This window comes from Gouania willdenowi, chromosome 12 (genome assembly GCF_900634775.1).
Source record: "Gouania willdenowi chromosome 12, fGouWil2.1, whole genome shotgun sequence".
In the NCBI taxonomy this organism is placed as follows: Eukaryota; Metazoa; Chordata; class Actinopteri; order Blenniiformes; family Gobiesocidae; genus Gouania; species Gouania willdenowi.
This window is the reverse complement of record NC_041055.1, coordinates 7857061-7880856: the sequence shown is the minus strand read 5'-3', so window position 1 is coordinate 7880856 and position 23796 is coordinate 7857061. Positions and strand designations below refer to the sequence as shown.

The 23796-nt window shown below is 39.4% G+C and overlaps 2 protein-coding genes across 3 annotated transcripts in view; one reads left to right on the top strand and one right to left on the bottom strand.

Moving 5' to 3' along the window:
• The window catches only part of erbin (erbb2 interacting protein), a 109666-nt gene that overhangs the window by 27259 nt on the left and 58611 nt on the right, over nt 1–23796 (bottom strand). For both annotated transcript variants that reach the window (XM_028462237.1, XM_028462238.1), the window contains exons 5-10: nt 22875–22953; nt 22675–22764; nt 9730–9786; nt 6669–6732; nt 2571–2645; nt 1155–1299 (exon numbers count right to left, since the gene is read on the bottom strand). In XM_028462237.1, the coding sequence (XP_028318038.1) occupies nt 1155–1299; nt 2571–2645; nt 6669–6732; nt 9730–9786; nt 22675–22764; nt 22875–22953 (510 nt within the window). The remainder of the gene's footprint in view (nt 1–1154; nt 1300–2570; nt 2646–6668; nt 6733–9729; nt 9787–22674; nt 22765–22874; nt 22954–23796) is intronic.
• LOC114472925 (involucrin-like) lies at nt 14048–17054 on the top strand. Its single transcript, XM_028462239.1, has 2 exons — nt 14048–15065; nt 16669–17054. The coding sequence occupies exon 1, from the start codon at nt 14129–14131 to the stop codon at nt 15017–15019; it is 891 nt and encodes a 296-aa protein (XP_028318040.1). The 5' UTR covers nt 14048–14128; the 3' UTR covers nt 15020–15065; nt 16669–17054.

Genomic DNA, 23796 nt, shown 5'->3' with positions numbered 1-23796 from the left:
CAGATGGATGCATCCATCGGCTCAGGCCACTTATTGATCATCATCACATTGTTGTTGCTCCAAAGGGAAACATCAATCAGTGCACTTAATTAGATTCATGTGTGCCGTCATCGATACAGTGATACGTTTAGCAGTAATCAGAGCTGATATGGATGACAGCGCCTCGGGACGCGTCCGCTTTCATCAGCCGGGACGGAACTCGCTAAAAATACTTTGTGGCTTGCACGGATGAGACTAGAATTGTCCAATTAATGAGATTAAAATGACAGTCGTATCTGCAGAGGAACTCCTTCATCACATTTGTAACCGTAAATCCAAGGAAACACAAAAAGAAGAAGCAGAAGCATTATGACACTAGGCATGGATTCACTGGTTTACACGATGAACAATAACAATAATAAAAGGCTTTTTAGGTTTATTATTAATGAGTAAGTATTACTGGTTTTCCATTGGATCACATGCAATGTTAATGAATAACATTAGGTAATGAAGTTTTAGCTTCAACTATGACTCCTTCATATATAATATAATATATAAATTAATATTAGGGATTGGGAAACTGTTGCAGCCCTCAGCGTGATGTTATGAGGCCTCCAAAACAAACACACAAAATGAATCCAAAATGTCAACAAAATTATACATAGCAGAAATTCACCACTCTCAAAAATATATAAAATGACTCCAAACAAACTCAAGATGACTACAAACACACACAGTGATATCAAAAAACACAAAAAGTCAACAAAACAACAGAAATACACAAACTGACAACAAAAACACAAAAAAGGTTATCAAAAACATGTTTATGTTATTTATTCTTGTTACTTGTACAAAGACCTTGGGTAATCTGAAAGGTGCCACTGAATGTATTATTATTAATAAAATGACTCCAAAACCCCACAAAACAACAAAATCACACAAAACAAAAAACAACACAAAATCCTTTCCTGTTTTAATGTTTAGATTGACCATTATTCTAAATGCAGACATGAAAGTTGATCATGTGGCCATGAGATCAGATACAATCACATGTTTGTGGCCCCACTGTGAACCACGATGCCCATCTCGGATACTGTATATACAATGTATTTTCTCTGTGTGTGTGTGTGTGTGTGTGTGTGTGTGTGTGTGTGTGTGTGTGTGTGTGTGTTTACCGATGGAGCCCGGCAGCTGTGTCAGAGCATTGTTGGACAGCAGGAGGTCTTGCAGGTTCTCGCAGCCACAGATTTTTTCATCCACCATCTCCAAGCTGTTTTTGGACACATCCAGGTAGACCAGCTGTTTCAGCATTCCCAGCATCTGGACACAATGAGGAACAGGTTGGCAGTGAACTTCTTCACAGTTGCTTAAAACAAAGCAATGAAATCAAACTGGAACCCGAGTCTTGTCCTGGTTGTAAATCATTCTAGTGTTTTACTTGGTTTTCAATGAATGTTATTTATTTGTTTGCACATAGAAAATATTTTTAAAAATCCATCAAACATTTATAACATAACTGTGCTGGTGGAGGTTAAGAAGGTCAAAGGGTCTTATAAAGCCACCACACCAATTACAACTACAAGTAAGTAATTTACGGTACATACAGTATACAAAGCAACAGATGAATTCGAAAAAAATCTGCAAATGTTTTTTAAAGGAGTTCAAAGTGAATATAGATTAGAAAGGCGGTCAATCGTTCCAGAGTGATGGGCCTCTATATTTCAAAGTCCATTGGTTTTATAGCTTTATTTAGGAATGTTCCGATACAACTTTTTCACTTCCGATACAATTCCGATATTGCAGCCTTGAGTATTGGCCGATACCGAATTGATTCGATACGATATCAGCACAAATCATACATACTTTTATTACTTATTTTGTAGAGTGTAATGTTAGAAAAGGCTTGATCAAGTGATATTAATCAATCAGAGAATAATAGACAGCAACAGTAGGTATGAGAAAAAACTGACCCATTTATTATTAACCAATTGGTTACATACATTTTAACCTTCAACATAATATCTACAGTATTCTACAATTGAATAAATACAATATAATATATATCAGAGATTTTAGATGCAGTCCAACAAAATCCGATATTTGTTTTCTGGCTGATATTGGACTGATATCCGATATCAATATCGGATCGAGACACCCCTAGCTTTATTATCTAACTCCTTCAACATTTTACCAACGTTTCTATTATTATCATTTCCTTATTACTTTAACAGCTTCATGTCTCATAATTATTATCAGTCTTTTATTTTTAATCGAATTAACACCATTGTTTCCTCAGCATCTGGTTGACTGATCATTTGCAGTTGTACAGTATGAAGGAAGTCCAGCAATGTGCGACAGGTGTAAGTTCTGATTTCAAAATAAAAGGCCTCTTACAAACACTAAGCTTTCCCACAGTTCCAAAATGTGAGAGAACTTTTATGTTGTTACTACTATGAGATGAGTGAAAACATCATGACTTAAAAATTCAGTAGAAATGTTAATATTGAGGCTTTACTGGGGCTGTAAACACTAAAAACACTGATGTAAACTGGTTCCAGCTCATTGGCTGATGGGTGTGGGTTCTTTCCTACCCCTGGTAAAAACGTCAGCCTGTTGCCGTCCATCCACAGTTCCTTGATTGCAATCAGCTGCTCCAACACCTCAGGCTGCACGTGAGGAGAGAAGAGCAGAAACATGTGAGTGTAAAGACTGGAAAGTAAAGAGGGAGTCAACAATTTTTTTTAATACACGTTCGTTTGTTGTACTAAAAAAAAAAAAAAGATCTCAAGTTGAGCAACTCGTGCAGTCGTTGATATAATTTTGTGGCCCCATGCACAACATGAATTAAAAAAGCACACAAAATGACAGGAAAATACACAAAATGTCAACAAAAATTAATAAAATGACAGAAAGGTCATCTTTGAATAAGAAACAAAGTGACTGAAAAAAAGCACAAAAATGGCTTTAAAAACACCAAAATGACTCCTATAACAAAAAAAAAAAAAAATCACAAATTGAATACACAATATGATGTACAAAAATGAAAGGAAGAAATACAAAACCTTGCTTATTTTGTTTGTGTAACTTTGTTGTTTCCTGTATTATTGCTGATTGCTCATTATTCTAAATGCTGACATGAACGTTGATTATGTGACCCTTGGATCAGACAGTAACATTTTTTGTGACGCCCATCTCTGATCTACAAACACATTTCTACGTCATTATTTTGTTTCTCACGATGACCACTGATGAATTGATGTTTCTAAAACCGTAACATTTGCATCAGGCACAAGAGACTAATTAACTTCTTTTATTTATCTTTTATTAAACTACTAGAGGATATTTGTAAACTGATGAGTTCGACTGCTTGGTAAAGTGCTGAAGTAAAAACATCAAAAACAAAATGATAGCTAACTAAATCTAAACAAATTAATTATTATTATTATTATTATTATTATTATTATTATTATTATATACAGTTTATTATAAACATAATAAACTAAATCAGAAGCTCATCCATAGTGCTTTTAAAATATCCATTAACATTCCATCCACAGTATTTTCCATATATTTAAATAATCCATTATTGGAAATGTGTGCATTGATTGTTTCTCCAACCCGTCATTTGAAATGTTTTTGATTTATTGCATATGTAGCTTCTAAACAGCCTCCCTCTCTTTCCTAGTAGCAAAGGTTAAATGGAGCAGTGTTTTAGTTGAGCCGTCTGTCCGTTGGGTTGAGGATCCCTTAAAGCAAAAAGCTTAACTTTTGCTCCATCTGCTCACTGAACATTACTGCTCCATCCTCCTTTCTTCACTTTGCCTCTCAGGCTCTCTTTGCAGTCATGAGGCCTTACTTGGTCGTCGTCTAAAAAGCTTTCGTTGGCTTGACGTGCACTAAACACACACACAGCAGAGTGCTGCAGCTCAGCTGGAGGCCTTTTAGATGCCCTGAGGGATATTTTTAACCTTCAGATGTCCTTTGTTTGCTTTCACCTTAACATTCAAGAAGTAGCAAAATGATCAAGTTAATTTTTTAATCAGAATATGAACTAATTTAAACAGCATTGGTGTGGATTCTTGTAGCCTTAAGAACAAATTACATTTTTAGACCTTTACAGTCTAATTATTCACTCTAACGTGAAATAATGGTCATGGTTACATGATGTTTTTTCAATTCAGAATAAAATAACTCAAAATTAAAGTATTCTGCTTCATGTTTACATGGATATAGTCATTCCAAAGTGAGGTTTACATGAAAAACACATTTATTCTCCATTATTCAATACCATTTTGGGTCTAGGGATTGGGAAGGATTCTAATAGGACAGGGGCGGAACGTGATGTATCAGGTCTATCGGGGAAAAAACACAAACCTTTTTTTTCCAGCTACCACATAGAAGACCACATAAGAACTTTTTCTAATGTAGTTTCTAAGCAGCAGCAATAACATACAGTTTCACTTTCGTCAGCTGAGGAGGAGAAGGGAGACAAAGGATCGTACTTAGGCCAATCAAAGCCAACGGTTAGTGAAACGGCTGCTCTACCTCCATCAACAGGATTTTGGGTAGAAGGAGAACTTTGGACTTTTGTGATGCTATTTGGTCTCGTGCAGGGCTTCAAAAAACATATTTTGTTTGTCGATGTCCATGTGCGTGCGTGTGTGTGTGTAAAATGCCCATGAATGTCTGTGTGTTTAGGCTTCCGTGCATTCACTCTTTTCATTATATCCATATATTCTAGGGCCCTTATTAAATAAACAGTCTCGGCTCGAGTCTAACTGTAGCTTTTAGACGGCCGTCTTGGATTATGTCATCGGGACAGGACGAGCATGCGCAGAACAACCGGAATTAATTTGAAGCGGAATTAAACGTTTACAAAATTGAGCAAGGGTCACCAACCGTTCTGAGACTGTGAGCTACTTCATAGGTACCTTATAGTCCGAAGGGCTACCGGTAAGAAAAGCACTTCTTAAATACTACATTTTTGTGGTTTCACTTTAATTAGAGCGTGAGATAATACGGTAGGCGAGCAGTAAACTAAAAAGGTAGGAAATGTTGAGGTATGAAGTTGTGCAATTTTAATTAAATTTAATTGAAAATGAACCTTGCCTTTTAAAATATCAGGGTTTTTGCCAGCTCTGTTAAGCATATGGGTAATTGCTCCCCTACGGAGTGATGGCGCCCCCTACATTCAGTTTTCAGCAACGTAGGGGGGATTTTCTGCTTCTTTTTCCTTTTTAATCGGTACTGTCATAATAATTGCTGCACACTTGGGCACAAAAGGGACTTCCAGGTGTGCACGGGTTGTTTTAACCCTCTTTTTAATCTAAATAACCCAGAAAAACATACATGACCCGCACAATACAGGCGATCTGCTTGGATGTTCCCATCTTTACTTGAGGACCCCTGCCGCCACTTAGCTGCTAACGATGCTGCCTGTGTGCACCGTCCAATATAAACAGTGTAGCTTCAACCAGACGTAGGGTGTAGCAACACATGAAACTACATGTCATGTTTATAACTCACAACGGATCATATTACACGGATGTGAATACCGTCTGGTTGAAACGTGTTCGGGCTTAAAGAGAAATCAGCTTCATTAAGGTCGGACAGGTTCGGGTCGTGTTCTCTCAGGCCAGGTCTTCTTTTTTCGGCCCGATTGAAGGAGAAGGGTCTAGCTCTAAATTTGAGGTTACATTGAAAAATTACTTCACCGGCCACCGTGGCAAATGTGGGTGTGTAACAGCTCATCACGTTGAAAAATTGCTCGCGTGGGCGTGGTTTGTAGTAGGGGGCGTGGTTCTAGGGGCATCGCTTGTACAGTTGCGCGGTTGCAGCTGGGTATACATGCATTAAAGCTCTACTTTGTGTGTTTGTTCCAATATTACTGCAGGTCCAACATAATACCTCGCGTCAATCTCTTGAATAAAATGTTGTTTCTTGTCTCCCCAGTGTGAGTATTTATTAGTGGAGGACCTATACCAAGCATTAATAACTCTCTGACTACATTCATTGTCACTTTGACCAATTCAACAAATAACTTTTAGCTTTAAAGTAAGGATGGAATAAAGACATTTAAAAAAAAACAAAAACTTTAGCTTACTTTAATTTGGCCTTCTGAAAGTTATACATTTCAAAATAGTCTGTGCCACTGGCGCTCGCTCGCGCACTACACGATCCCCCTATGCTGCAAAAAAATTCCTGGCGAGAAACCTGAATATATATCTTATATATATCATATTTTATTTAACATACCACTGACCAGACGCCAGATCTGCAACAATTAAAAACATTTGTCACAATATTTCATTGAAAATAGACATTTAAAGATAATTAATTATAATTAATAAAATTTTATCAGCATAATTTAACTCTACTAAATACAAACTATATCTTATATTTATACATATATGTGAGTTTCAATCGTGGAAAGTAAATCAGATTTCAGAGCTCATTAGTGAGTAGAGCTCCCGAGGACATCTCACATGGTCCATGCGGGCTACCAGGGGCCTGCAGGCACCGTATTGGTGACCCCTGAGATCAAGGAATTATTCCATTCGAAATTAAAATCAAAACAAACCAGCCACTTACTTTGTATTGAATTTAATTCAGAATGATCATATTCATTAGGAATTAGATGTTTACAAGGTGATTTTTAATATTTTCAAGACAGACAGACAGACACTCACCACTTCAGTGAACTCATTGCTCCCCAGGTCCAACCGCTCCAGCTGTGTCAGCTTGTGCATGCTTCTGCAGACACACCAGGAGAAACATGGTCAAAACTCTCACTTTAAACTGTACAAATCCTTCAATTTAAGCATTATGGGTTTAAATATACGTGTAAATTCATGGGCCGCGGTTTAAAAAAAAAAAAAAAAAAAAAAAAGCTGAAGATTTCAAGCGATGTGAGTGCATAAAGAAGAAAGAACAGGTCAAAATAAACATTTTCTTTTCCCAAGCTTCACCATTATCTGTCATATTCCACATCACTGAATTCCGTGATCAGGTAATAAATAATCTTTCCGAGTTCAAGCATGACAGGAATAAGCTTTGAATGGTGGAAATTGTGAAGTATGCTAAGCTCAGAGCCTTCACATTCGGCTCTATTTTATTCATTCACCAAATCTGATAAAATGCAGCGTTTGGATGCTGAAAACTTGTGCAAACGGTCCGTATCCATTATGTAAGGCAGCGGTGTCAAAGTCATTTTAGTTCAGGGGACCAAATATGGAGCAGTTTATCTAACGTGGGTAGTAATCGAGTAATACCAAAGCAATAGGTGACAGATATCAGTCCCTGCAGGTTCTTCACTTCACATTTTTTAGATTTTGTGGCAAATTTTGATGTAATTTGGGGAAATTTTGTGGAACAATTTGAGAAAAAAACAGCATAGTTTAGGAAAAAACGTAAAGTCATTTTAATATTTGAGATGAAAAAGAACTGCCATTATGTGATATAAGGATGGGGAAACTGCTAATAGCACTGCTAATATTGTAGAGTTTCATTTGAGATATCTACAACTTAATTAGTTGGTAATATACACATTGATTCATGGTTTCTCTACTTTCTGCTGTGGGCTGAATTGGATGCTCTAAAGCAGGGGAGCCCAAATTACTTTCATTGAAGGGCCAAAAATTGTTTGCGGTGGAGGAACGCGGGCCAAAACTAAACATTCATGTTGCAGTGCATGAAATTAAATATGCCAAGAACTTAACTGTGCAAAATAATCACTAAAAGTAGTTTTGAAATTGAAGAACAATTTTATTTATTTATTTATAGAAGCCCTTGCTTCGGCCCACTCTTTTTGAGCAGAACTTTAACTGCTCAAATAAACAAATAAACTAAACTATTGTGTTTCATGGTATAAAATTATCATTTTGTTGAATATAAATTCAACAAAATGGGACACAACATACCCCGCCTACACAATCAAAACACAACATTTTCCACTGCCTTAAACAATCCTATGAAACTAATAAAAATATTATAATTGGTAGGGGTGTGACGATACACTCAGCTCACGAGGCGAGACGAGATTTTAAGAAAACTACAATGACAAAATATATGACTGGACCAACAGACTTTCATTTAACCAAGACGCACATGCATTTTGAAATGTTTTATTATAACTATTTAAGCATGACCTTTTAATAAACTTCTTCCACAAATTGAAACTAAAACTTGTAAAAGTTAAAATAAAGAAACTTATATATTTGTTTTTTTTTAAAGTGTAAATATTATGTGCAAAACCAAATGAAAGTTCTACTCTGTCAATACAGAGTGCAAATGGTGGATCTTGTTGGGTTTTTTCTTTCTTATCATGAATTTTAAATCTTGATAAGCGCATTGAGATGACTTTGTAAATTGCGCTATACAAATAAAGTTGAATTGAACTTAATTGAAATAGTGCAAACAGAGCCTGACCAAGTATGTCATTAACAACACAGCCATGTTCCCCTAACTGTTAATAAAAGAAGTTTGGATAGCTCACAACAACAAAAAATAAAAAATCTCGCAAGACAGATTTTTAACGCTACGAGAAATCTCATTGAGTTTAATCTCGCGAGATCTCGTCACACCCCTAGTAATTGGACATCGGCTTGAATTTTTTTTTCTTCTTATAAATCACTGCACTGTATTACATTTAATTTTTAAAAATATCATGAAATAAAAATAACAATTTCAAATATGGGCAACGGGCCAAAAATGAGTCGCTTGCGGGCCAACTTTGGCCCAAATTGGAAGTCCCTGCTCTAAAGGGTTTAAAGTTTGTGCGATGTCAGGCATTGGTCTTTTTTCTATGGTAAAGGTTTGGGGAATGTGAAGATCAAATCAAATGGAGGTGAAACTGAGATAGCAGCCGAGAGTTTGAGAACAGGTAAGATGTTGACTGCATGCTGGGTTTCCTATAAACAGAGGCTCATCAACATCTCCACAGTCTATTCTAAAAACCAGGAATGTCCGACGTTCAGCTCAGATTATAGAAGTGATCCCATCGCTGTTTCACTTTTTTTTCACATTAACAAAACATTATTTATGCTCCTGAAAGGGAGCCTAAGCCTGCTTTGTCACGTTCTCACCCCAAAGACTCCCCCCTGGAGTCGCTTCACCAGTGGAAAATCAAAGACGGAGCCTTGTGAATAACTCCGCAGCATTCCTAACGTGGAAAGTTTGGTCTCTGCATGTGCCCGGTGCACGTATACACTTTCTATGCAGGAGCCCCCAAAGCGACCCCCCTTTTGTGCGCGCTTATATTTGTTTGCGTCCTAGAGATGGCCTAGTGTTGCCCTGGCAACCTTCCTGATTATGAATCCTTTTCTTTTGTAGATGCCTCTGCATTCAACAGGTCTGGCCTCTCTCGCATAAACAGAAGCAGAAAGGAGCTCCAGCTCAGCCAGACACCGAGTGAGATAAAAAAAAAGGAGGCAAGACCAAAACACCAGTCGGAACGCGGAAGGATAAAAAAAAAAAAAAAACACAGGAGAAGGAAAGAGTTTTTCCCAAAATCTCTGTAGCTTCCTCTAATCTTTCCATCAGCCTCACCTCTGTCTAAGTGCAGGATTACAAAACCTGTCGTAGCAAGTGGCTGCTTATGTAACCGGATGGAATTTAATGCCACAGTTTGAGGAGTGGAGGGAGAAAAAAAAAAGCGGCAGGATGGAGGATGCACGGTGGAGAGACCGCAAGGGGTTTGTAAGAGGAAGGAGGCGAACAGGAAGTGAGGAGGACACTCAAAAACACACGTACTTGGGCAACGTCTTCAGCTGGTTTTCCCTCAGCTCCAGAATCTGCAGCTTGGTTAACCTGTGACGATGACAAAATGAAAACAAAAACATCAGATTAAAGACAATTTTTACAGAAATGGTGAGCTTCAGCTGAGCTCTGCTGCTGCGTTAACTAGAGCGTTGTTTCTCAAATGGGGGTACGTAGAAGGTTCTGCTAGGTACATGATGGCACTGCAGGAGGTACTTGAGTGAGTGAGAGAGAGTGTGGAAAATGAACAAATAAAGTGTCAGTTTTGGTTCCACCTTAGGCGTGAAATGATTCTAAACTATAGAAATAAATCTATTCAGGAGCCACTAAATCACTGTTTTTCAACCTTGGAGTCGCCTGAACTTTCTGAAAAACTTTTTAAAATGTTTTAATTATTGTTCTTTTAAAAAAATAAAACGCAATTTTAAACAGCTGTATTTATATAGTTTCACTTTGTGAAATATCTCTATAAAAGCAAGAAATCGCTGTGTCTCTGTGTGTGTTTGTCTGTGTTCCTCAAATAAAAAGACTGACCTGAGAGTTTCAATATGGCTGCAGCTTGGTTCAAGGGTGTGCAACGTCAAATTTGTTTGGACGCCCCACCCCCACGCACCAACTCCTGAGTTGACGAACTTAGTGATGTCATCAGTCCTAGCTCTACACTCAGTGATGATGTCATCAGTCCTAGCTCTACACTAAGTGATGATGTCATCAGCCCTAGCTCTACACTAAGTGATGTCATCAGTCCTAGCTCTACACTAAGTGATGTCATCAGTCCTAGCTCTACACTAAGTGATGTCATCAGTCTTAGCTCTACACTAAGTGATGTCATCATAAGTCCTACTGTATATCCACAGTGACGTCATCCCTATTTCAATGTTCTAATATTCTAATGTGTGTGTGCTCCTCCTCCTGTGGATCAGCTTCTTTATTTACTAGTTTAGATAGTTACTGATGATAATAGTGGTGAAGTTAGATATCAATGACAGCAGACAAATTCATCAACTCTAACCCTAACAGCCAAAAAAGGTTGGGAACCACTGAACTAGAGCAGTGGTTTTCAAACTTTTTTGGCTCAAGTACCCACTTACTCTTATTTCTGAAACCAAGTACCCCCTTTGTAATGATAACATATGGAAAATAATGTCATTTTAGTGGAAATAAACAGTATTTAGTGCAGTGGTTATCAGCCTTTTTTGGATAGTGACCCCATTTTGATATCAAGAATTTCTGGCGACCCCAAAGAGTTTTTTTTACTTCTAGAATTAGTTTTTGATCATGTTTGAACTTTTTTTTTAGTTGAACAAAAGTAATAGTAATAGTATATAAATACAGTTGTTTAAAATTGTGTTTTAATTAAAAAAAATAAAATAAAAATTTTCCAAAATCTATTTAAATTTTTCAGAAATTTCACGTGACTCCACATGAAGTCCCAACCCCAAGATTGAAAAACTGATTTAGTGGCTCCTGGATAGATTGATTTCTATAGTTTGCATCATTTCCGGTTATCTAACGCCTGGGGAGAGAGAGTGGAAATTAACAAAAGGTGTTGGTCCCACGTGGGACCAACACCTATTGTTAATTTCCACTCTATCTAAAATACCCCTTGCAGTGACATTGCGTGCCCCCATTTGGGAAACACTGAAGAGGATTAAGTAAGGCGTGTCAGAAGCACCCGCATATGCTCTTTACATCACATGTGGAGTGTAACCAGAGGGCTAAACACAAACTGTTGTGTAACATACAAACAATGAGAGTGTCACTAATGGTGGCACCATGACAAAGCACAAAAGGACACAGACAAACCATCGTAGATGGAGATGCCTTAAGATTACATAAAGGATAAACACAACAGCAGGTTTTAACTGTGCCTCTTAGAGGTGTGCCAAAATATCCGTACAACAATATATCGCGATATTTCGTCTTGCGGCACATTATCGATAAACTCCTGCCAAATATTGAGTTCTTTATTTTTTATTAGTTTTTTCCTTTTTACACAAGTACTAAGCACAAGTTAAATGTTCTCATGGTTTCAAGTTTACAAAGCACAAATTGATATTAGTATTAGCACTAAAATGGACAGCATGTGCAGTCTGCAGTGCAGGTTTAACTAAAACTTTACACATGGTGGTAAGTATAAGTTAAAATGTGTGCCTAGGTTTTCATAGATCACCCAGTTGTTTATATTATAATGCAATGACTGAACTATTTATTTTTCATATGCATGTGAAATTTTCCAGTTTTCATAAAAGAAGTTTGTTCTGCTTGTTAGGCAGCACTGATATGTCCATGTTTACAAAGAAGTTGATAATACTAGCACTGAAATTAGTATTTACTGCATTCATTTTGTTTTTATCGATTTAAAATGAATTTGCACAAACATCATTGGCCACAGTTAGATGTTTTTTAATTCGGAATTATTTATTCCGAATTAAAACTGGTTTGTTAGGCTTTAGATAATTCCGCTTTAGGTCTGGGGGTTGGGAAGGCTCTGATTGGACAGGGGGAGAACGCGACTTATCACGTCTATCAGGAAAAACACACAACAAACCTTTTATTGTCTACTATAACATAGAACACCACACATGATGACTGTTTTCACCTTTATTTTGATTGTAGTTTTGAAGCAGCAGCTGGACGATAACACACGGTTTCAGTTTGGACCGCGGAGCGCGAGGGAGATATAAACTAATCACCGGTAAAAAGCCCAGTAAACCTCTGGAAAACAATCACCAGGAATAAATATTTGCTCCATGGTAAAAATAGTAGCACAAACCACTGGTAAAATGATAAACTGGTGATATTACAGCCTGTGAATGCAGTATGGGGACGCATTTACTCCGCCTCTGGGTCCTAGTGCCAGCCGTCCGGTGAAGCCTGTTCCGTTTCCCGAGGTCCGTGTGTGTTTAATAAGCCCGTGTGAAAGTCTGCATGTTTATGCCTCCGTCCATCCACTCTTTTTATTATATCTATGTCTTTTAAGGCTCTTATCAAATAGTCTTGGCTGGAGTCCAGGCCGCCACCATCTTGGATTATGTCACGAGCACGTCATCGCCGCAAGTCGTGCATGTGCAAAACGATACGAATGAACTTAAAGCGGAATTAATCAGGTTAAATGTTTACAAGAAAGAGGAATTATCTAATTCGGAATTAAAAACGGAATAAACCAGCCACCTAATTCGGAATTAACTTTATTTCAGAATTAAATTAGCATTGGGAATTATGTGTTTACAAGGTCAGGTTAAAGAGGAATTCACTTTTATTCAGCTTTAAAGAGGAATTAAAGCTCCCATGTAAACATGGCCATTGACAATGTTCTGGTGAAGCATTATTTTGTGTCAGACTTCCCTTAAAGACTTAAACATAACATAAGGAAATGTGACTAGACACTTTGTTTTACTTGGTTGCCATTCATGTGAAATTGATTGCCAATGTTTTGTAATTCCTGTGAAATGGATTCAGTGTAGTCAATAAATTCTGAATTTATTCAGTGACACATATCGTAATGTATCGTGGATGAAATTTCCCGCGACATATCGATTATCACAGAAACACTGTATTGCAATATCTTATCGTGGGCAAAAAAATAAAATAAATAAAAATATCTCAATATATCGCACCGCGAGGTACCTGGCGATACCCAGCCCTCATGCCTTCGACACAAACATATCACCTTTACATCTCAATGATTTACTTTTGTAACACACTTCAATGCTTGTTTTTATTACAATGTATAAACCGTAATACATGGGTGTTCATAAGCCAGTGTTCTATAATTAATCGATATTCTGTGAAATAAATACAAATCCAAAGAACATTCAAATCTGAAAAAAACTAATGATCATCTTTAAGGCACCACCAATTTTAATAGTTAGCAAAAGAAATAATAGTAAGTCACAATAAACTAATATGAAAAACTATGAACATGACAAATACCCTAAAACAGAGGAAAGGCTAAAATAAGGTTAAAACAATGCCATTATAGTGAAAACTAGCTAAAATATGACAAACACCCTAAAACTGAGGTAAGACTATAGCTTTTTTTTTCCTTTATTGTAAAATTTAAAACACAGAAGAAGAGAAAATCCATTCAGGACTTAAAATGACCTTTTTTGGATAATCTGCAATAAGTAAAAAAAATATTGAACCTAACCATCAACAACACCACCAAGCAGTAAGCTGCATTCTATTTTAGAACTCAGCAGCTAAAGAGTTAAACACGTGATCAATGGATGACATGGTGATGATGACATCAGAACCCTACAGCCCTGTGCCTTTTTTCTTAGGAGTCTTAGGAGTTCTCCAGATTCTAAGGAAGGAGCCAGAGGAACTCTTCATTTTGTGACTTTAAGCAGTTTATAAACCACTGTCAAGTATCAGTAAGTCTTTAACAATGAATCATAGTAGTTCACAGCAGCTCACCATGGGTGTTCATATCCATTACCAGCAGGACAACCCGTCCATCTGTTACAAAAAAGAGCTGGAAAACCAGAACAAGCATGTGAAGAAACTACTCACAGACCGACAGCACGTCTGCTTTGAGCTGCACAACATCAACCACAAGAATAAGCAGCTGGAGAGGCTCTTGGAAGTGCGGCAACGGCACTTCAAGGAACAATATGAGAAGAATCAGCAGATAAAGACTGAGAAGATCCTCAAAAATTCTGAGCTGGAGTCTGAGCTCATGGTTGCTCGCCACAAGCTGCAGACCAAAGACTTAAACTACAAACTGGAGATCGATCGTCTCAGTGATGAAATTGTGGCTGAGAAGGCAAAAACACAACAGATCATTATGGTTTCCTCCCAAAATGACATCCAGCAGGAGGTGATGAAGCTGAAGGGACAGCTAACCCTTGCAGAGGAACTGAACCTAAAGCTCATCAACAAAAAAACAGTCTGGAAGGGACAATGCACTTCCCTGGAGGAGGAGAACAAACGCCTAAAGCAGAAAATGAAGCAAATCATCGAGGACGAGCGCCTCTTGTTCGAGAAGCAGAACGTTCTAGAGGAAGAGTTCAGCCACCTGGAGGAGAAGGACAAACTGCAGGACAAGAAAGATGCAGAGAGTGAGCTGAAACCAGAAAACACGCAGCTGGTCCAACTGAAACCAAAACAGCAGCAGCAACAGCAACAGCAGCCGCAGCAGCAGAAGAAGAAGAAGAAGAAGAAGAAGAAAACAATGAGTGAATTATGGTACTGGATCTATAAAACCTCCAGTTTATATTTGGATATGATTTTGGATTCATTCGGAATGGCAGGATACAGTGCAGGCACAGCTACGTAGGGCAGCATGTAAACTCTGAAGTCCACAATGTCCAAGTACAATGTAGGTAAGGGGTAAAGTCCTTAAATCCAAAGCTCCAGCAGGGCCTGCGTCTTCTTGAAACCAGCTTCCAGTCTTAGTACGGGAGGCTGCTACTCTCTCCACCTTTAAGGCTAAACTCAAAACCTACGTATTTGTAAAAAAGTATACCGTATATAGCATTAACCTAACCACTAGGAACAACGCCCTAAACCTAAAATAGGAACTAAAAACTCAGATCATATTGTAGAACACCATCATTACATTCAAACACAATCCACCATTTACACATAGTGTAGCCACCCCCCCACTTCTGATCCTCGTTGTATACCCACCACACTGCGTACACACCATGCAACACCATACTCATTCCACTCACACAGCCTAGTGTTTCCATTAGGAGTGTCACAATATCACGATACGACGATATATTGCAATGTTTCGTCTATCGATACATTATCGATTCACTGGCAGCAAACATCAATATTTATTTATTTAATTTTCTTTATCCTTCTATTACACAAATTAAGTATAGAGCCCTATAAAATCCACGTTAATGGAATCGCGGACTACATCAAATGGACAGAATAGGCATGAAATGCGTCACTGTGAGAAGGAAGGAACCTTTTTTATGGAGAATACGTGTTTCTGGGGAGCGCTTATTAGGCGCACCGGTCTCCCTCTTCTGTCTTGGCTGCATTAAACAGCGCCTAATCCACCTGAAACCCTATTTAAACTGCCAAAAAACTATGTAAATCATCACCGACTCATAAATACAGAGCCCACCAGTGCCTGCTTAACTTTAATGTGCCTCTGAAACTAAATTTTATGTCTATAACTTCTGTTCCCTGAAGGAGAGGAACGAGGTACAACACATAGTAAGTAAGTAAGTAAATAGTTTATTTATAAAGCGCTTTTTGCAGATAAAATCACAAAGTGCTGTACAAAGTTGTGGTAAAAGTACACACAATAGAATAATAAAACAAGAGTGCATAAATATCATAAGAACAGCAACATTAAAGGACAAATAAAAATTAAAATCCAGTAACTAAAAGCTTTACTGTAAAGTGTAGTCTTCAGCAGTTTTTTTAAGTGTCCACACAGTTGAGCTCCCTGAGAGACTGGTGCAGGTTATTCCAGAGTCTGGGAGCTACAGCCTGAAACGCCAGGTCTCCTTTGGTCTTAAATTTAGTTTTTGGGGTCTTTAGGAGACCCTGACCTGAAGGCCGAAGGCATCGCCCTGATGAGTAGGGGCACAACAAGTCCGAGATATATTTAGGGGCCTGACCATGTAATGCTCGGAACTTGAGAACTAATATTTTATATTCTATGCGAAACTTAACTGGAAGCCAGTGCAGAGTAGCAAGAATGGAATATGGGATGTTCTAGAAGCACCACTTAAAAGTCTGGCAGCAGCGTTCTGAACGATCTGGAGTCTGTTTAGGGTTGACTTATTAAAACAAGTAAAAACAGAATTACAGTAGTCAATATGAGATGATATAAATGCATGTATGACCAGTTCCAGATCTGATAGGATATCACGCCCCTGCGTGGCCCACTGAAGTAAACCTCTAATCACATTTTTGCTCTTTTTTCATTGTGTTTGATTTTACTTTTATATTTCATATAAGGAAAATCCATAAACCTTGCAGACGGAGTGTCTCCCTCCTGCCTGAAAGCCTGTGCTGAGCAGCTGGCCCCCATCTTCACACAGATCTTCAATACATCACTGGAGCAGTGTGAAGTACCTTCCTGCTTCAAAAGCTCCAGCATCATCCCAGTCCCAAAGAAACCTGCCATCACAGGACTCAATGACTATCGACCCATTGCCCTGACGTCCGTAGTCATGAAGTCCTTTGAGAGGCTGGTATTGAGCCACCTGAAGTACATCACAAGACCCCTGCTGGACCCCCTGCAGTTTGCCTATCGGGCAAAGAGGTCGGTCGAGGATGCAGTCAACATGGGACTGAACTACATCCTGCATCACCTCGACTCCCCAGGGACCTACGCTAGGATCCTGTTTGTGGATTTCAGCTCTGCGTTCAACGCCATCATCCCGGACATTCTTCACCAGAAACTCACGCAGCTCACAGTGCCGGCCTCCACCTGTCAGTGGATCACCAACTTGCTGTCTGACAGGAAGCAGCAAGTAAGGCTGGGAGGCATCACATCTAGCACCCGGTCACTCAGCACTGGCGCCCCTCAGGGGTGTGTTCTCTCCCCACTTCTATTCTCCCTCTACACCAATGACTGCACCTCAGGGGACCCCTCTGTGAAACTCCTGAAGTTTGCAGACGACGCCACCGTCATCGGTCTCATCAGGGATGGGGACGAGTCTCCCTTCAGACGGGAGGTGAAACAGCTGGCTCTCTGGTGCAGTCAGAACCATCTGGAACTGAACCCGCTCAAGACAGTGGAGATAACAGTGGACTTCAGGAGAAATCCCCCCCCACTCACCCCCCTTACCATTCTGAATAGCAAAGTGGCTACCGTGGACTCCTTCAGATTCCTAAGATCCACAATCTCACAGGACCTGAAGTGGACCTCCCACATAGACACAACCAGGAAAAAGGCACAGCAGAGGATGTACTTCCTGCGTCAGCTGAGGAAGTTCAATCTGCCCCAGGAGCTGCTGATCATGTTCTACACCTCCATCATTCAGTCTGTTCTGTGCACCTCCATCACTGTCTGGTTTGGATCTACAACCAAACTAGACAGACACAGACTACAAAGGATAATCAGGACTGCAGAAAAGATCATTGGTGTTGATCTGCCCTCCATCCAAGACTTATACCTGTCCAGGGTCAGGAAACGGGCAAGTAGCATCACTGCAGACCCCTCACACCCTGCACACAACCTGTTTAAACTCCTCCCCTCAAGCAGACGCTACAGATCACTGTACGCCAAAACTACCAGCCATAAAAACAGTTTCTTCCCCCAGGCTGTCACTCTGATCAACTCTAAACAGTCATAGAGTGTCAGACCTGTTTCTGTTACTGTGAAATAACCATGGAACTAAACATAACAACCCTGGATCAACCTGTCACTGTGAATGTTCATGGACATAATATTTTCATTTAAATGTTCACCTGCACTACTCATCGTCATGTCCCCTTTGCAGGGGACTGATCGGTATTGAGGGGAGGATGGATGGGGCCATGTATCACGAGATTTTGACCAACAACCTCCTTCCCTCAGTAAGAACATTGAAGATGAAACAAAACTGGAAAGGTCTTCTTCGCCCAAGTCCAAATGTGTGTATCCCTCACCGGTAGAGTCAAAACCCGCTAGAGGAAAAAACAAAATTGAGGTGTATTTACAGTGAAGAAAATAAGTATTTGAACACCCTGCTATTTTGTAAGTTTTCCCACTTAGAAATCATGGAGGGGTCTGGAATTTTCATGGAAGGTGCATGTCCACTGTATGAGAGATAACCTAAAAAGAAAAATCCAGAAATCACAATCTATGATTTTTTAACAATGTATTCGTGTGATACAGCTGAAAATAAGTATTTGAACACCTGTCTATCAGCTAGAATTCTGACCCTCAAAGACCTGTTAGTCCGCCTTTAAAAGTCCTCCTCCACTCCAGTGTATTATCCTGAATCAGATGCACCTGTGTGAGGTCGTTAGCTGCATAAAGACACCTGTCCACCCCATACGGACATAAGACCCAAACAGTCAGCATGGCTAAGAGCAAAAAGCTGTCCAAAGACACCAGAGACAAAATTGTACAACTCCACAAGGCTGGAAAGGGCTACGGAGAAATTGCAAAGCAGCTTGGTGAAAAAAGGTCCACTGTTGGAGCAATCATTAGAAAATGGAAAAAGCTAAACATGACGGACAATCTCAATCGGAGTGGAGCCCCATGCAAGATATCACCTCGTGGGGTCTCAATGATGCTAAGAAAGGTGAGGAATCAGCCCAGGACTACACGGCAGGACATGGTCAATGACCTGAAAAGAGCTGGGACCACTGTTTCCATGGTCACTGTTGGTAATACACTAAGACGTCATGGTTTGAAATCATGCATGGCACGGAAGGTTCCCCTGCTTAAACCAGCACATGTTAAGGCCCGTCTTAAGTTTGCCAATGACCATTTGGATGATCCAGAGGAGTCATGGGAGAAAGTTTTGTGGTCAGATGAGACCAAGATTGACCTTTTTGGTCATAATTCCACTATGCGGGGCGGTGTTTATGCGGGGGGGTTGAGCGCCCGCCCCATGTACAGAGGCTATAGTTCCTCACCTGCAGCGGGTCCAGGTTCGATTCCCGGCCTGGGACCCTTTCCTGCGTGTCATTCCCTGCTCTCTCTAACCCCCTTCCTGTCAAGCAACTGTCATATAAAGGCCACTAGAGCCAAAAAAATCCTTTAAAAAAAAATAAAAAATAATTCCACTATGCGTGTTTGGAGGAAGAAGAATGATGCGTACCATCCCAAGAACACCATCCCTACTGTGAAGCATGGGGGTGTTTTTCTGCTCATGGGACAGGACGACTGTACTGTATTAAGGAGAAGATGACTGCAGCCATGTATTGTGAGATATTGGCCAAAAACCTCCTTCCCTCAGTCAGATCATTGAAGATGAGTCGTGGCTGGATTTTCCAACATGACAATGACCCAAAACACACAGCCAGGAAAACCAAGGAGTGGCTTCGTAAGAAGCATATCAAGGTTCGGGAGTGGCCTAGCCAGTCTCCAGACCTAAATCCAATTGAAAATCTTTGGAGGGAACTGAAAGTCCGTGTTACTCAGCGACAGCCCAGAAAGCTGACTGATCTAGAGAAGATCTGTGTGGAGGAGTGGGCCAAAATCCCTCCTGCAGTCTGTGCAAACCTGGTGAAGAACTACAGGAAACTTTTGACCTCTGTAATTGCAAACAAAGGCTACTCTACCAAATATTAACGTTGGTGTTCAAATACTTATTTTCAGCTGTATCACACAAATAAATTGTTAAAAAATCATAGATTGTGATTTCTGGATTTTTCTTTTTAGGTTATCTCTCATACAGTGGACATTCACCTTCCATGAAAATTCCAGACCCCTCCATGATTTCTAAGTGGGAGAACTTGCAAAATAGCAGGGTGTTCAAATACTTATTTTCTTCACTGTAAGTGCTCATTTCATGGAAAATGTGGCACCAGCGGATGCGTTTTATTCCCGAGTCTTAATATGTGATTTGTTTTCAGCAAGGGGCCGAATTGCGCCCGCTGAAGTTTGGTGTGCTTCAGCAGCAGGGTCAGGTTTATGCTAATGAGGGCTCCGGTATGTAACGTGGCCCTGATTTATGACCTGCCCATTAAATCCTGAACACAGAAATGGGAAACAGTTTTTTAAAGCCTAGCTCCACAGTTAAATTATAAATGGTTGAATGGCTTTTTACATGTTTTAAGGAATGATCAATGGTTCGCAGCTCAACTAGTCTGGTACATTCTGATGGACTGATCAATGGTTCGCGGCTTAACTAGTCTCTTTCTCTGCTTCACGACGAAGGCAGTCGGACTCGGTTTCTCCCTCCCTTCCACCCTTATCTCTCCCTGCTGCTGCTTTGTCTGGTACTGTGAGCATAATAAGAGCCTCTCTGCGACTCATCCAAAACTGGAATAATGGAATTAATTAATTGCTATCAGTGCTATCGACCAGATTTTTTTGACGAAAAAAACCGGAGGTGGTGAACCCGCATGTCCAAGCGCGACGTTTGCGGCTGGATATGCACCTGACCCTTGGAACAAGTGGCGAGTTGTGTGTCTGTCGATTCTTTCCGTGGAAGACATGGAGAACATCTACATGATTGGAATAATGATAGTAGGCTGGCAACTGTTTTGGAAAAGCTGCCAGTCCAATTCCCCCAAATGACTGGAATCCTGTTCTTCCCACCCGAGCCCCTCCAGTCTCAAACTAGCTGTTTTTCCCCTCACTTCTCCTTCTGTTTTCCATCCCTATTTCATTGGGACATTCTGATGGACTGATCAATGGTTCATGGCTCAACTAGTCTGAAAAACTCGGATGGACTATCCTTCTACCCTATTCTTTTTGCCCCTCTGTTCACTAACCCCAACCAGTCGAAGCGGATGGCTGCCACCTCTGAACCTGGTTCTGCTGGAGATTGCTTCCAGCTTACTGTCTTTAAGTTCCATTTTTCTATTATATCAAGTACTTATTTTATGCAATAAAATGAAAAATAACTACTTGAAAATCATACATTGTGTTTTTGTGGAATTTTTTGTATATTCTCTCTCTCACAGTTTAACTGTACCTATGATAAAAATTACAGACCTCTCCACTCTTTGGAGGTGGGAAAACTTGCAAAATCGGCAGTGAATCAAATACTTATTTTCCCCACTGTACATGATTTATTTGAACTCTGCCTATCAAATCTGGAGGACTGAGGATTTTAACCTTTATTAATAATAATAATAATAATAATAATAAATGCAGCCATTTCTGGTCATCACAGTGGGAGGTATTCTACAGCACATTTCCATGTCTGAAGCCAGCCTACCTCCTGCCATTCAGTTGCGGTTCGGACTCAGTAATGCTTCATGGAGCTTCTTTGATATTTGATCACATTTGATCTGGTATGCAGCATTGTTTATTCCAGGAGCGCATGGACACCACTTATGTGCAGCCCTGTGTACTTGGTATATGGACAGATCATGAATATACACCATTTATGATCCAAATGAGCCAGGCAGGGTTGGGGTCAATTCAATTTTTCAATTACATTTCCGTCTTCAATTATCCATGTTCAACAGTGACCAGTATTTTTCCCCAATTATGAATAAATAATATTTTTTTTCCCCCCAAAAGTCAATTACAATTAAGTTCTCAATTACTAAAGTCACAATTACAATTATACTAACGATTATTCCCATTGCATTGTGATGATGGTGTCTGCTTTAGTATGTGTATGGTGTAATTTTAGCATCTTCATATTTACATTTTAGTGCATTGATTATAATATCTTATGTAAAAGTCCAACTAGTGTCAAGAGTTGGAATCTGGCAATAAATATCATATAAACATCAGTTACATTCACCGTATTGTTATGATGTAAAATTGTATCCTCCCTATTTAAATATAATTATATTATATCCTAGCCTAACATTAACATTGACTTAACATCAACATTGCATTAGCATTAACCAAGCAATAGCAATAACCTACCATTAGCCTAACATTAACCTTGCAATAGCAATAATCTTGCATTAGCCTAGTAATAACAATAATCTTGCAATAGCATTAGCTTAGCAATAGCAATAACCTAGCATTAGCAACTCTAACCCTTACATGCTACCTATATGGGTGTGAAGATTCCCTTACAGGTAATGGGAAAACTCGACATGAAACATTTTAATAATTAACAACATATGTGTACGCCATGAAACTCTTTTTTGTTCAATCAAATTTTAAATGACAATTTTTATTAGAATTTTCATGGTAATTACAATTAGACACTATATGAACTCAATTAATATTCAATTACGGTTACAATGGCAACAGATGATTTAAATTTCATTTACAATTATAGTTACACCACAATTGTAATTAAATATCAATTATGCAATTACACATATAATTTAACCCAACCCTGGAGCCTGGTGAACAGTGTCGAGTGAAATGCTGATAAATCTGACCTTCCAAAGTTGGCTGGTAGGAACTCCAGGAAGGCATCGTTCAGGTACAGCTGCGTCAGACTCAGCAGCTGCGTGAAACCCTCAGGAAGCCTGACAACACAAACACAAACCATTTCACACACAGACACACACAAAGCTACTAAAATGGCCCTTTAAATCAACATAAACCACAGTTTATTCCTAAAAAGTAGGAAACTCACTTGGAAATGGGATTCACGCTGGCTTCTACAACGGCTAGCACTTTGCAGTTCTTGATGTTTTCAGGAAACTCTTGGATGCCTTGGAGGAAACAAACCAGTTAAAACCAGCGCTGCAAGCTGTAGCCCCATGGTTTTATTACAGCTGACACAAAACAAACGACTCCTGTAGGTTTAGAAACACAAGTGGTAATGGAAGCCACTCTGCTCGTATTCCCACGGATGGACGGATGGCAAGCAGGAGGCCTCCCCCCTGCTGGAGCAGAGTGCACCATGTTAGGGTGCACAGATCCCTGCTCTCACAGATTAGAGAGCAAAGTCCCTGCACGTCCTCCAGAAATGTCTACGCAAAGTTGATTTTCCTCTCTGCTTTGTATCAGACACTTAGTGCAGAGTGGTGCCTCACTAGAGGCTTTTCTTTACTGTGGTTGATGTAAACATGACGGCTGTGATTCATCCTTTAGCGTTTGTTTACTTTCTGAGCACTTTCATCATTCACACCTGTCAGCCAAAACATTAGGAACAGAAAATTGTGCAGGCTATTCAAGGGCTTTAAAAAAAAACCTTTCCTGATCAGTGTTGAGGTAAATTATAATTGTAATCGTGTAATTCACAACTAATTACATTTATATTGTATTTATAATTGTAATAATCTATTGCCATTGTAACAATAATTGCATTGTAATTGAATTCAGACAGTTGAATTAGTGAGGATGCTAATACTAGGTCAATGATATTGCTAGATCACTGCTATTGTTAAGTTAATGCTATTTCAAGGTTATTGCTAATGCTAAACTAATGCTAGGTTAGTGCTATTGCTAGGCTAATGCTAATACTAGGTCATTACTATTGCTGGGCTAATGCATTTGCTATGTTATTGCTATTGCTAGGCTAACACTAATGCTAAGCTGATGTCAGGTTAATG

Coding starts and splice junctions, on each gene's coding strand:
- LOC114472925 (XM_028462239.1), top strand. CDS start 14,129: ATGAATCATAGTAGTTCACAGCAGCTCACCATGGGTGTTCATATCCAT.